This window comes from Pseudophryne corroboree, chromosome 3 (assembly GCF_028390025.1).
Source record: "Pseudophryne corroboree isolate aPseCor3 chromosome 3, aPseCor3.hap2, whole genome shotgun sequence".
Classification (NCBI taxonomy): Eukaryota; Metazoa; Chordata; class Amphibia; order Anura; family Myobatrachidae; genus Pseudophryne; species Pseudophryne corroboree.
Genome location: NC_086446.1, coordinates 463,317,473 through 463,331,452, shown reverse-complemented (window position 1 = coordinate 463,331,452; position 13,980 = coordinate 463,317,473). Strand labels below are relative to the sequence as shown.

Here is a 13,980-nt window from a genome sequence, read left to right as displayed (position 1 = left end):
GAGTGAAAAATACTGCCCAGTATCAGAGAGCTCTGTCCTAGTCGCAGGCCATGGGTTCTCCAATAGGATAATGACCCAAAAAATCAGATAAAAGCATCCAAGAATGGAAAAGAACAGAACATTGGACTATTCTGAAGTGGCCTTCTATGGACCTTGATCAGAATCCTATCAGACATCTATGGAAAAAGAGTTGAAACAGGCAGTCGGGAGACTGAAACCACTGAAGCAGTTTGCTAAAGAAGAGTAGGCCAAGCTACCTGGTGACAGGTACAGAAGTCTCATTAAGAGCCACAGAAATCACTTGATTGCACTAATTGCATCTAACAAATATTAGTTCTGTCCACTGCATTTTTTTGTGTTTAATTTTTTTAAATATTCTGTTGAATCAAAACTCTAATGCAAAGTCTGATTTCTATTAGATATGGAATAAAAAAGCTGGAGGCCAATTCCTTTGGTCACTTTCAAGTTATTTCAGTGAAAAGCATGGGTTCTTCTTTTTGCATGGAAGGATACCAACAAATTTGTCTGTATTGTGTTTCTATGTATGTACAATGGGACTAATTCAGACCTGTTCGCTGCTGTGCGTTTTCGCACAGCGAGCGTTCAGGTCTGAACTGTGCAGGCGCCGAAGTGCGCCGGTGCATGTCTGAGATGCGATCAGCATCTCTGCCCAGCGATCACCTCTGCCTGATTGACAGCGTTTGGCCGCCGCTTTGGGGGAGCGGTCCAGGCAACGCAGGCATGCTTGGACTGTGCGGGAGGCGGGCCGTGGAGGCTGCATGATGTCGCATGCAGCTGCTGCAACCCGGAGAGCGATGGGTAGCTCCCTGCGAGCGTGCAGGAGCTGCGCTGGTAGGGAGCTACTCTTCAGGTACAAAAGCATCGCAGACGTGCGATGCTTTTGTAACTGTGCAGCAGGGGGAGGGCCAGACGTGGGGCGGACTAGCCCTGTGCTGGGCGTCCCCCCACATATCAGGGTGGCTGATCGTAGCTGTGCAAAATTTTGCACGGCTACGATCAGGTTTGAATTAGCCCCAGTGACTGCTATAACATGCATGAAATAAGCGTATGTTATTTCTTTTATAGTGCATGGAAAATAAAACAAAGCTGAAGTTCCAGAGATCGAGAATTTCCTGTATCCTGGTTCCCTTTTATAATCCTTCCAAAGAGGCTTATACAAAGCCCACCAGTGAGACGTATGATGCGTAAAAAATATATTAGATGTGCTAACTTCTGTCAATCTCCTTTATTCTCTTTACATTTTATTAAGAGTGTAAGGTTATTATTAGTATCATCTCATTAAGGATTATTGCCTTGATGAAGAAGATGCGTTTTGTATCACAGACATTGATTTTCACTGCAGAAAAGGCAGGGAGAAGACTGGAACAGAGAAATAGCTGTCAAACAAGATAGCGGTGCTTAGGGTGGAGATCATAAAGGGGTGTAAGGTTTTGGGGCAGTGTCTAGGAACGGTCTTACAGTGTGTGGAGGAAGAGAGAATTTTGGGGGTCATTCCGACGCAATCGCAGCGACCGGTTCACTTCTGCGCAGGGGGTGTAATGCGCACACGCGCCGTTGCCCGCAACAACGCTAACAGCTGAAAAAGCGGTCACAGCTGCGATCGCAAGAAGATTGACTGCAGGAAGGCGTTCCGGGGTGTCAACTGACCATTGGAGACCGTTTTCGGGGAGTGGCAAAAAAAACGCAGGCGTGTCCAGGCGAATGGAGGGCGGTTGTCTAACGTCAAAGCCGAGCGCATCATCGATGGATCCGTCGCACACTGTAAGTATGTCCAGGGCTTGTTTTGCAGGAAACTTTTTTAGCATAGCAGGGCTGCACAAGTGATCGCAGCCCTGCTATGCTAAAATACACTCCCCCATAGGCGGAGATTAGTTGATCGCACCAGCAGCAAAATGTTGCTTGGTGCGATCAACTCGGAATGAGGGCCTTTGATCTTACTCTTTCAAACCCTCATGAGTATCTGAGGCATTATATTCATTTTTATTTGACTCCTGTGGTGTTCCATTTTGCGGTCCATCGCTGGCATTCAGCAGAAACATGGTATATCCCCAATAGCAGTAAAGGTATGGCCTGACAAATTCGGGGGATGGAGATAGGAGAGCAGAGACTGCTATGGCTGTGTGCTGGGCTGAGCATCCTGATGCCTGCCTGCCCACCTCTCCACCACCAGGTTCCACCACTGATCGCATGTACACCAACATACAGACGATCACCCCACCAATACACAGTTACCTGTACACCAATAGACAGACGGTTCACACCAACATCCCTGAATTGCTGCAGTTTGCTTTTCCTTGAGGATGTGGGATTAGCCTCCAAAGTGATTTCTGCATCCTGTGGCAGATAAGCATACTTGGATATCACCTCCAATACTGCGTTAATGGTGGAAGGGCTGGCAAGGCTTGGAGTACCTCCGCCAAAAAACACGGAAGAAACTCTATAAAGGAAAAAAACAAAGTCTTTAGTGTGCAGGTAATCTGGTAATATTAGCACGGATACCTCCAGGATTGATTTGTGCTTTATTTTAGTTTTTAGTTTTGTTTCCAGAAAGATTAGTCACGCTAACATTCAAGCTTCATAATTGATAGGTTAGTAACTGTAAAGTTTACATGGTGTAATTTTATGGAATTAAAGCAAGAAATAATAAGATTTTACTTACCGATAAATCTATTTCTCGTAGTCCGTAGTGGATGCTGGGACTCCGTCAGGACCATGGGGAATAGCGGCTCCGCAGGAGACAGGGCACAAAATTTAAAAGTTTGACCACTAGGTGGTGTGTACTGGCTCCTCCCCCTATGACCCTCCTCCAAGCCTCAGTTAGGATACTGTGCCCGGACGAGCGTACACAATAAGGAAGGATTTTGAATCCCGGGTAAGACTCATACCAGCCACACCAATCACACCGTACAACTTGTGATCTGATCCCAGTTAACAGTATGACAAACGTAGGAGCCTCTGAACAGACGGCTCACAACAATAACAACCCGATTTTTTTGTAACAATAACTATGTACAAGTATTGCAGACAATCCGCACTTGGGATGGGCGCCCAGCATCCACTACGGACTACGAGAAATAGATTTATCGGTAAGTAAAATCTTATTTTCTCTGACGTCCTAGTGGATGCTGGGACTCCGTCAGGACCATGGGGATTATACCAAAGCTCCCAAATGGGCGGGAGAGTGCGGATGACTCTGCAGCACCGAATGAGAGAACTCCAGGTCCTCCTTAGCCAGGGTATCAAATTTGTAGAATTTTACAAACGTGTTCTCCCCTGACCACGTAGCTGCTCGGCAGAGTTGTAATGCCGAGACCCCTCGGGCAGCCGCCCAAGATGAGCCCACCTTCCTTGTGGAATGGGCCTTGACAGATTTAGGCTGTGGCAGGCCTGCCACAGAATGTGCAAGTTGAATTGTGCTACAAATCCAACGAGCAATCGTCTGCTTAGAAGCAGGAGCACCCAGCTTGTTGGGTGCATACAGTATAAACAGCGAGTCAGATTTTCTGACTCCAGCCGTCCTTGAAATATATATTTTCAATGCTCTGACAATGTCTAGCAACTTGGAATCCTCCAAATCGCTAGTAGCCGCAGGCACCACAATAGGCTGGTTCAGGTGAAACGCTGGAACCACCTTAGGCAGAAAGTGAGGACGCGTCCGCAGTTCTGCCCTGTCCGAATGGAAAATCAGATATGGGCTTTTATACGATAAAGCCGCCAATTCTGACACTCTCCTGGCTGAAGCCAGGGCCAGTAGCATGGTTACTTTCCATGTAAGATATTTCAAATCCACCGATTTGAGTGGCTCAAACCAATGGGATTTGAGAAAATCCAAAACTACATTAAGATCCCACGGTGCCACTGGGGGCACAACCGGGGGCTGTATATGTAGTACTCCTTTTACAAAAGTCTGGACTTCAGGAACTGAAGCCAATTCTTTCTGGAAGAAAATCGACAGGGCCGAAATTTGAACCTTAATGGACCCTAATTTGAGGCCCATAGACAATCCTGTTTGCAGGAAATGTAGGAATCGACCCAGTTGAAATTCCTCCGTCGGGGCCTTCCTGGCCTCACACCACGCAACATATTTTCTCCAAATGCGGTGATAATGTTGTGCAGTCACCTCCTTCCTGGCTTTTACCAGGGTAGGGATGACCTCTTCCGGAATGCCTTTTTCCCTTAGGATTCGGCGTTCAACCGCCATGCCGTCAAACGCAGCAAGTCTTGGAATAGACACGGTCCCTGCTGAAGCAGGTCCCGTCTTAGAGGTAGAGGCCACGGATCTTCCGTGAGCATCTCCTGAAGTTCCGGGTACCAAGTTCTTCTTGGCCAATCCGGAGCCACGAGTATCGTTCTTACTCCCCTTTGCCGTATAATTCTCAGTACTTTTGGTATGAGAGGCAGAGGAGGAAACACATACACTGACTGGTACACCCATGGTGTTACCAGAGCGTCTACAGCTATTGCCTGAGGGTCTCTTGACCTGGCGCAATACCTGTCCAGTTTTTTGTTGAGGCGGGACGCCATCATGTCCACCATTGGTCTTTCCCAATGGACCACAATCATGTGGAAGACTTCTGGATGAAGTCCCCACTCTCCCGGGTGCAGATCGTGTCTGCTGAGGAAGTCTGCTTCCCAGTTGTCCACTCCCGGGATGAACACAGCTGACAGTGCTAACACATGATTTTCTGCCCAGCGGAGAATCCTTGCAGCTTCTGCCATTGCCCTCCTGCTTCTTGTGCCGCCCTGTCTGTTTACGTGGGCGACTGCCGTGATGTTGTCCGACTGAATCAACACCGGCTGACCCTGAAGCAGAGGTTTTGCCAGGCTTAGAGCATTGTAGATTGCTCTTAGCTCCAGTATATTTATGTGAAGAGACATCTCCAGGCTTGACCACACGCCCTGGAAGTTTCTTCCCTGTGTGATTGCTCCCCAGCCTCTCAGGCTGGCATCCGTGGTCACTAGGACCCAGTTCTGTATGCCGAATCTGCGGCCCTCTAACAGATGAGCACTCTGCAACCACCATAGCAGAGACACTCTTGTCCTTGTGGACAATTTTATCCGCCGATGCATCTGCAGATGCGATCCGGACCATTTGTCCAGCAGATCCCACTGAAAAGTTCGTGCATGGAATCTGCCGAATGGAATTGCTTCGTAAGAAGCTACCATTTTTCCCAGGACTCTTGTGCATTGATGCACAGATACTTTTCCTGGTTTTAGGAGGTTCCTGACTAGATCGGATAACTCCCTGGCTTTCTCCTCCGGAAGAAATACCTTTTTCTGAACAGTGTCCAGAATCATCCCTAGGAACAACAGACGTGTCGTCGGAATCAGTTGGGATTTTGGAAAATTCAGAATCCACCCGTGTTGTTGGAGCACTACTTGGGTTAGTGCTACTCCGACCACCAGCTGTTCTCTGGATCTTGCCCTTATCAGGAGATCGTCCAAGTAAGGGATAATTAAGACGCCTTCTCTTCGAAGAAGGATCATCATTTCGGCCATTACCTTGGTAAAGACCCGGGGTGCCGTGGACAATCCAAACGGCAGCGTCTGAAACTGATAATGACAGTTTTGGACCACGAACCTGAGGTACCCTTGGTGTGAAGGACAAATTGGAACATGAAGGTAAGCATCCTTGATGTCCAAGGACACCATAAAATCCCCTTCTTCCAGATTCGCTATCACTGCTCTGAGTGACTCCATCTTGAACTTGAATTTTTGTATGTACAGGTTCAGAGATTTTAGATTTAGAATCGGTCTTACCGAGCCGTCCGGCTTCGGTACCACAAATAGCGTGGAGTAATACCCCTGTCCCTGTTGTAGGAGGGGTACCTTGACTATCACCTGCTGAGAATACAGCTTGTGAATGGCCTCCAATACCGTCGCCCTGTCGGAGGGAGACGTTGGCAAAGCAGACTTTAGGAAACGGCGAGGAGGGGACTTCTCGAATTCCAACCTGTAACCCTGAGATACTACCTGCAGGATCCAGGGGTCCACCTGCGAGTGAGCCCACTGTGCGCTGAAATGTTTGAGGCGACCCCCCACCGCCCCTGAGTCTGCTTGTAAGGTCCCAGCGTCATGCTGACGCCTTTGTAGAAGCCGGGGAGGGCTTCTGCTCCTGGGAAGGAGCTGCTTGTTGCAGTCTCTTACCCTTTCCTTTGCCTCGGGGCAAATAGGAATATCCTTTTGCTCGTTTGTTCTTATAGGAACGAAAGGACTGCGGCTGAAAAGCCTGCGGCTTTTTCTGCTGGGAGGTGACCTGGGGTAAAAAGGTGGATTTTCCGGCCGTTGCCGTGGCCACCAGATCCGATAGACCGACCCCAAATAATTCCTCCCCCTTATACGGCAATACTTCCATATGTCGTTTGGAATCCGCATCACCTGACCACTGGCGCGTCCATAAACTTCTTCTGGCAGATATGGACATCGCACTTACTCTTGATGCCAGAGTGCAAATATCTCTCTGTGCATCTCGCATATAAAGAAATGCATCCTTTAACTGCTCTAGTGTCAGTAAAATACTGTCCCTACCCAGGGTATCAATATTTTCAGACAGTGACTCCGACCAAGCCACGCCAGCACTGCACATCCAGGCTGAGGCGATTGCTGGTCTCAGTATAACACCCGTATGTGTGTATATACTTTTTAATGTATTCTCCAGCCTCCTATCAGCTGGATCCTTGAGGGCGGCCGTATCAGGAGACGGTAACGCCACTTGCTTTGATAAGCGTGTGAGCGCCTTATCCACCCTAGGAGGTGTTTCCCAGCGCGCCCTAACCTCTGGCGGGAAAGGGTATAATGCCAATAACTTCTTTGAAATTAGCAGTTTTCTATCTGGGGTAACCCACGCTTCATCACACACTTCATTCAGTTCCTCTGATTCAGGAAAAACTATCGGTAGTTTTTTCACACCCCACATAATACCCCTTTTTGTGGTACTTGCAGTATCAGAGATATGCAAAGCCTCCTTCATTGCCGTGATCATATAACGTGTGGCCCTACTGGAAAATACGTTTGTTTCTTCACCGTCGACACTGGATTCAGTGTCAGTGTCTGGGTCTGTGTCGACCGACTGAGGTAAAGGGCGTTTTACAGCCCCTGACGGTGTCTGAGACGCCTGGACAGGTACTAACTGGTTTGCCGGCTGTCTCATGTCGTCAACCGACTTTTGTAGCGTGCTGACACTATCCCGTAATTCCATAAACAAAGCCATCCATTCTGGTGTCGACTCCCTAGGGGGTGACATCACCATTACAGGCAATTGCTCCGCCTCCACGCCAACATCGTCCTCATACATGTCGACACACACGTACCGACACACAGCAGACACACAGGGAATGCTCTGATAGAAGACAGGACCCCACTAGCCCTTTGGGGAGACAGAGGGAGAGTTTGCCAGCACACACCCAAGCGCTATAAATATATATAGGGACAACCTTAATAAGTGTGTTCCCTTTATAGCAGCTCAAATATTATAAATATCGCCAATAAGTGCCCCCCCTCTCTGTTTTTACCCTGTTTCTGTAGTGCAGTGCAGGGGAGAGTCCTGGGAGCCTTCCTCGCAGCGGAGCTGGGCAGGAAAATGGCGCTGTGTGCTGAGGAGAATAGGCCCTGCCCCCTTTTCGGCGGGCTTCTTCTCCCGGTTTTTTTGGAACCTGGCAGGGGTTAAATACATCCATATAGCCCCAGGGGCTATATGTGATATATTTTAGCCAGAATAGGTATATTACATTGCTGCCCAGGGCGCCCCCCCCAGCGCCCTGCACCCTCAGTGACCGCTGGTGTGAAGTGTGCGGAGAGCAATGGCGCACAGCTGCAGTGCTGTGCGCTACCTCATGAAGACTGAGACGTCTTCTGCCGCCGGTTTCTGGACCTCTTCTCTATTCGGCATCTGCAAGGGGGTCGGCGGCGCGGCTCCGGTGACCCATCCAGGCTGTACCTGTGATCGTCCCTCTGGAGCTAGTGTCCAGTAGCCTAAGAAGCAAATCCATCCTGCACGCAGGTGAGTTCACTTCTTCTCCCCTAAGTCCCTCGTTGCAGTGAGCCTGTTGCCAGCAGGACTCACTGAAAATAAAAAACCTAACAAACTTTTTCTAAGCAGCTCTTTAGGAGAGCCACCTAGATTGCACCCTGCTCGGACGGGCACAAAAACCTAACTGAGGCTTGGAGGAGGGTCATAGGGGGAGGAGCCAGTACACACCACCTAGTGGTCAAACTTTTAAATTTTGTGCCCTGTCTCCTGCGGAGCCGCTATTCCCCATGGTCCTGACGGAGTCCCAGCATCCACTAGGACGTCAGAGAAATATAATTATGGCTGTTTATACAGGAAAAGGCATTGCTGAATATTTATGCAAACTGAATAAAATATTTTTATACCATAGTAATCTAAATAGTACTATGAACCACTATAGGATTTGTTTGGTCCATGTGTATAGCTCAGACAGTGGGGTAAATTTACTAAAGCTTCTTAAAATGAAAAGGTGTGATGATGCCCATAGCAACTGTCGAAGTCGAAAATATTATAATCACACGCATTTCGTGCAAACACCACACAGAGTGGCCTCCGTGCAGGTGCTTGTTCTGCCGTGCATGTGTGCATACTCGCACGTTGCGTATATTGGCTCACGAGGACCTGCGTATTACCGCGTGGTATGAGTAAATACAGTAGCATATGCATTCGCATGGAAAAGCCACAAAGACATATCTCATATTTAATCCACATAGCGCATAATTTACACATAGCCTACATGCACCACACCAGCGAGTTACATTTGCTTCAAAAGGTACAACAACAGAGGGATTCGACTTTACAGGATATGAGGGGACAGAATTAGGTTAGGACGTGGTGTTTGGTATCCAGCTGTACAGTGTTTCAAGAGCAATATTCCGGTAGCAGTTTGCAGAAGGTAGCACGCTCCTGCGCATATCTATGCGCAGGAACAGAATATTAATATTACACTGTATTTACTGTACTCTTGATATTCGGCAGGAACACAGTGGAGAACATCTGCAAGTGCACCTGGACCATCGCCCACCTATTCAAACCGACCTATGACCCCTCCTGTACTGTAAATGACCAGCCCTTTGACCTATGGGTGAAGAGATTACAGTTTCTATTATTGTTTCATGATTTGGACTAATGTATAAAAGCCAAGCCTCCTGGCCGGTCAGACACATTGTCTGAAGGTCATCTATCCAGATTGACTGAGGACCGGAACCGGGTGGCGCAGGCGAACAAACATATGTATCCATTGATTGTAGCCTTTTCTCTAATGTGATTGTATTACTGTTGTAACCCCCTTTTGAGTAAATATTTGTTGCTGGGTTGGACCTCAACATTACATATACAATTGGTGTCGCATTTCCTTTCCTGTTAGGGGTTATAATAAGAATTTACTTACCGATAATTCTATTTCTCATAGTCCGTAGTGGATGCTGGGGACTCCGTAAGGACCATGGGGAATAGCGGCTCCGCAGGAGACTGGGCACAAAAGTAAAAGCTTTAGGACAACCTGGTGTGCACTGGCTCCTCCCCCTATGACCCTCCTCCAAGCCTGTTAGGATACTGTGCCCGGACGAGCGTACACAGTAAGGAAGGATATTGAATCCCAGTTAAGACTCATACCAGCCACACCAATCACACCGTACAACCTGTGATCTGAACCCAGTTAACAGTATGATAACAGAGGAGCCTCTGAAAAGATGGCTCACAACAATAATAACCCGATTTTTGTAACAATAACTATGTACAAGTATTGCAGACAATCCGCACTTGGGATGGGCGCCCAGCATCCACTACGGACTATGAGAAATAGAATTATCGGTAAGTAAATTCTTATTTTCTCTAACGTCCTAAGTGGATGCTGTCAAAGTCAGAAAAATATCATGATGCACACTGCCATATTTGCACCTCATACAGGTCCGCGCTGCGCATGCGTGCGCTCTCCCGTGCGTACGCATACCCGCTGTTACGTGCACCCGCAGGCGCACGGTATGCGCATTTACGGTAGAGTTTATGTGTGCCTAGCGTGCGACTCAATCGTTACATATTTTTACCATATAATGTATTTTGTAGATTATGGTCCCTTTGATAGAATCTGAAAGTTTAGTTAATGTAGCATGTTCATAAACAAAGAGATCCCTCTTTGTTTGATACGAAGGGTCAGACAAGGGTTATACAGTGGTGTTTAGTATCCATCGGAAGAGTATTTAATTAGCAATATTCCGGTGTTGGTTTGAAGCGGATTAATCGCTCGTGCGAATAGTTATGGACATAAGAAGTTTATGTACTTTTACTATTATTTGCACTCACTTATCCATGCGGCGGGAAACCTAGTTTCCCACCCACCTGAGCAGTTGGAAATAGTCACAGCCCACCTGTATGAAACAACCTATGACCTTTTGTTATAATGCGAAGACGAATTCCTGTGTCCAATGAACAATGAGATTGTAGGGACCATTGTATTGTATTGTGTGTGGGGCATAAATAGACAAGCCGATCTGATCCAGCTCACACTCTCTTCAACGGTTCTCATCACTGATAATCGGGAGCTGGATATTCAGAAAGGCGCATGCGATCGTTCCCTTTGTGCGTAAGTTTTCTCCGCAATCATATTGTCTTTATTGTTATTGTGAGCCATATCTCTCTCTCTCTCTTTTCTCCCCTTTCCCTCTCTTTTCCCTTAAACGTAATTGTATTGTATTGTATTTCATGTGTAGTTATCTGGTTAGTTAGTCTGTGTTATATTGGTAGTGTATGACTTGTATTGTATTATTCTTTTGCAAATATAACGTTCATATAGGGTGTTAGAACCTAAGGTCGGTATCAGTGTATTTCTTATATTTCTAAGTATTCTCAGAGCGTCGGAGACGCTCGAACAGCTTTTAAGTTAATAAGGTTACACTGTGTTACATTTACACTTTATCACTACACCAGGGTTTACTGCATAATACACTGTTTTATGGTATAGTTATAAAGGTTTAACATTGTGAGCGTCTGCGCCGCTGGTGATCTCCTCGTGGTCCCGAGCGTCCGCTACGCTAATAACAAACCATTACGTTAGTCGGCAGCCAATAGCGTGCCTGCCTGTGATCTCTTGGCCGTGAGCGAACGTGACGCTTGAGCGTCTCGACTACGGCTAAGCGATTGTTACGCAACGTGCGTACCCTTACGGTATTCCATACGTCAATAGCGTACAGTGTTCTTAGACCTCTTAAAGGGTTTTAAGTAAGAAATTTTTAGCTTTATCAATGCTGGGGACTCCGTAAGGACCATGGGGATTATACCAAAGCTCCCAAACGGGCGGGAGAGTGCGGATGACTCTGCAGCACCGAATGAGAGAACTCCAGGTCCTCCTCAGCCAGGGTATCAAATTTGTAGAATTTAGCAAACGTGTTTGCCCCTGACCAAGTAGCTGCTCGGCAAAGTTGTAAAGCCGAGACCCCTCGGGCAGCCACCCAAGATGAGCCCACCTTCCTTGTGGAATGGGCATTTACAGATTTTGGCTGTGGCAGGCCTGCCACAGAATGTGCAAGCTGAATTGTACTACAAATCCAGCGAGCAATAGTCTGCTTAGAAGCAGGAGCACCCAGCTTGTTGGGTGCATACAGGATAAATAGCGAGTCAGATTTTCTGACTCCAGCCGTCCTGGAAACATATATTTTCAGGGCCCTGACAACGTCTAGCAACTTGGAGTCCTCCAAGTCTCTAGTAGCCGCAGGCACCACCATAGGTTGGTTCAGGTGAAACGCTGAAACCACCTTAGGGAGAAACTGAGGACGAGTCCTCAATTCCGCCCTGTCCGAATGGAAAATCAGATAAGGGCTTTTACAGGATAAAGCCGCCAATTCTGACGCGCGCCTGGCACAGGCCAGGGCCAACAGCATGACCACTTTCCATGTGAGATATTTTAACTCCACAGATTTAAGTGGTTCAAACCAATGTGACTTTTGGAACCCAAAAAACTACATTGAGATCCCAAGGTGCCACTGGAGGCACAAAAGGAGGCTGTATATGCAGTACCCCTTTTACAAACGTCTGAACTTCAGGGACTGAAGCTAGTTCTTTTTGGAAGAAAATTGACAGGGCCGAAATTTGAACCTTAATGGACCCCAATTTCAGGCCCATAGACACTCCTGTTTGCAGGAAATGTAGTAATCGACCCATTTGAATTTCCTCCGTCGGGCCTTACTGGCCTCGCACCACGCAACATATTTTCGCCAAATGCGGTGATAATGTTTTTCAGTTACATCCTTCCTGGCTTTGATCAGGATAGGGATGACTTCATCCGGAATGCCTTTTTCCTTCAGGATCCGGCGCTCAACCGCCATGCCGTCAAACGCAGTCGTGGTAAGTCTTGGAACAGACAGGGTCCTTGCTGGAGCAGGTCCCTTCTTAGAGGTAGAGGCCACGGATCCTCCGTGAGCATCTCTTGAAGTTCCGGTTACCAAGTCCTTCTTGGCCAATCCGGAGCCACTAATACAGTGCTTACTCCTCTCCATCTTATAATTCTCAGTACCTTGGGTATGAGATGGCAGAGGAGGGAACACATACACTGACTGGTACACCCATGGTGTTACCAGAGCGTCTACAGCTATTGCCTGAGGGTCCCTTGACCTGGCGCAATACCCGTCGAGTTTTTCCCAACGGTTTATAATCATGTGGAAGACTTCTGGGTGAAGTCCCCACTCTCCCGGGTGGAGGTCGTATCTGCTGAGGAAGTCTGCTTCCCAGTTGTCCACTCCCGGAAAGAATGCTTCTGACAGTGCTATCACATGATTTTCCGCCCAGCGAAGAAACCTTGCAGCTTCTGCCATTGCCCTCCTGCTTCTTGTGCCACCCTGTCTGTTTACGTGGGTGACTGCCGTGATGTTGTCCGACTGGATCAACCCCGGCTGACCTTGAAGCAGAGGTCTTGCTAAGCTTAGAGCATTGTAAATGGCCCTTAGCTTCAGGATATTTATGTGAAGTGATGTCTCCAGGCTTGACCATAAGCCCTGGAAATTCCTTCCCTGTGTGACTGCCCCCCCAGCCTCGCAGGCTGGCATCCGTGGTCACCAGGACCCAGTCCTGAATGCCGAATCTGCGGCCCTCTAGAAGATGAGCACACTGCAACCACCACAGGAGAGACACCCTTGTCCTTGGTGACAGGGTTATCCGCTGATGCATCTGAAGATGCGACCTGGACCATTTGTCCAGCAGGTCCCACTGGAAAGTTCTTGCGTGGAATCTGCCGAATGGGATTGCTTCGTAGGAAGCCACCATTTTTCCCAGAACCCTTTCATTGATGTACTGAGACTTGGCTCGGTTATAGGAGGTTCCCGACTAGCTCGGATAACTCCCTGACTTTCTCCTCCGGGAGAAACACCTTTTTCTGGACTGTGTCCAGGATCATCCCCTAGGAACAGAAGACGAGTCGTCGGAATCAGCTGCGATTTTGGAATATTGAGAATCCAATCGTGCTGCCGCAACACTACCTGAGATAGTGCTACACCGACCTCCAACTGTTCCCTGGATCTTACCCTTATCAGGGAATCGTCCAAGTAAGGGATAACTAAAATTCCCTTCCTTCGAAGGAGTATCATCATTTCGGCCATTACCTTGGTAAAGACCCGGGGTGCCGTGGACCATCCATACGGCAGCGTCTGAACTGATAGTGACAGTTCTGTACCACAAACCTGAGGTACCCTTGGTGAGAAAGGTAAATTGGGACATGAAGGTAAGCATCCTTGATGTCCCGAGACATCATGTAGTCCCCTTCTTCCAGGTTCGCAATCACTGCTCTGAGTGACAATCTTGAATTTGAACCTCCGTATGTAAGTGTTCAAGATTTTAGATTTAGAAACGGTCTCACCGAGCCGTCCGGCTTCGGTACCACCACAGTGTGGAATAATACCCCGTTCCCTGTTGCAGGAGGGGTACCTTGATTATCACCTGCTGGGAATACAGCTTGTGAATGGCTT

General features: G+C 47.9%; 1 protein-coding gene across 1 annotated transcript in view; it reads right to left on the bottom strand.

The window, feature by feature from the left end:
• Positions 1-13,980, bottom strand: part of RSAD1 (radical S-adenosyl methionine domain containing 1) — a 95,998-nt gene that overhangs the window by 52,426 nt on the left and 29,592 nt on the right. The window contains exon 4 of the mRNA XM_063960701.1: positions 2,254-2,458. Coding sequence (XP_063816771.1) covers positions 2,254-2,458 — 205 coding nt within the window. The remainder of the gene's footprint in view (positions 1-2,253; positions 2,459-13,980) is intronic.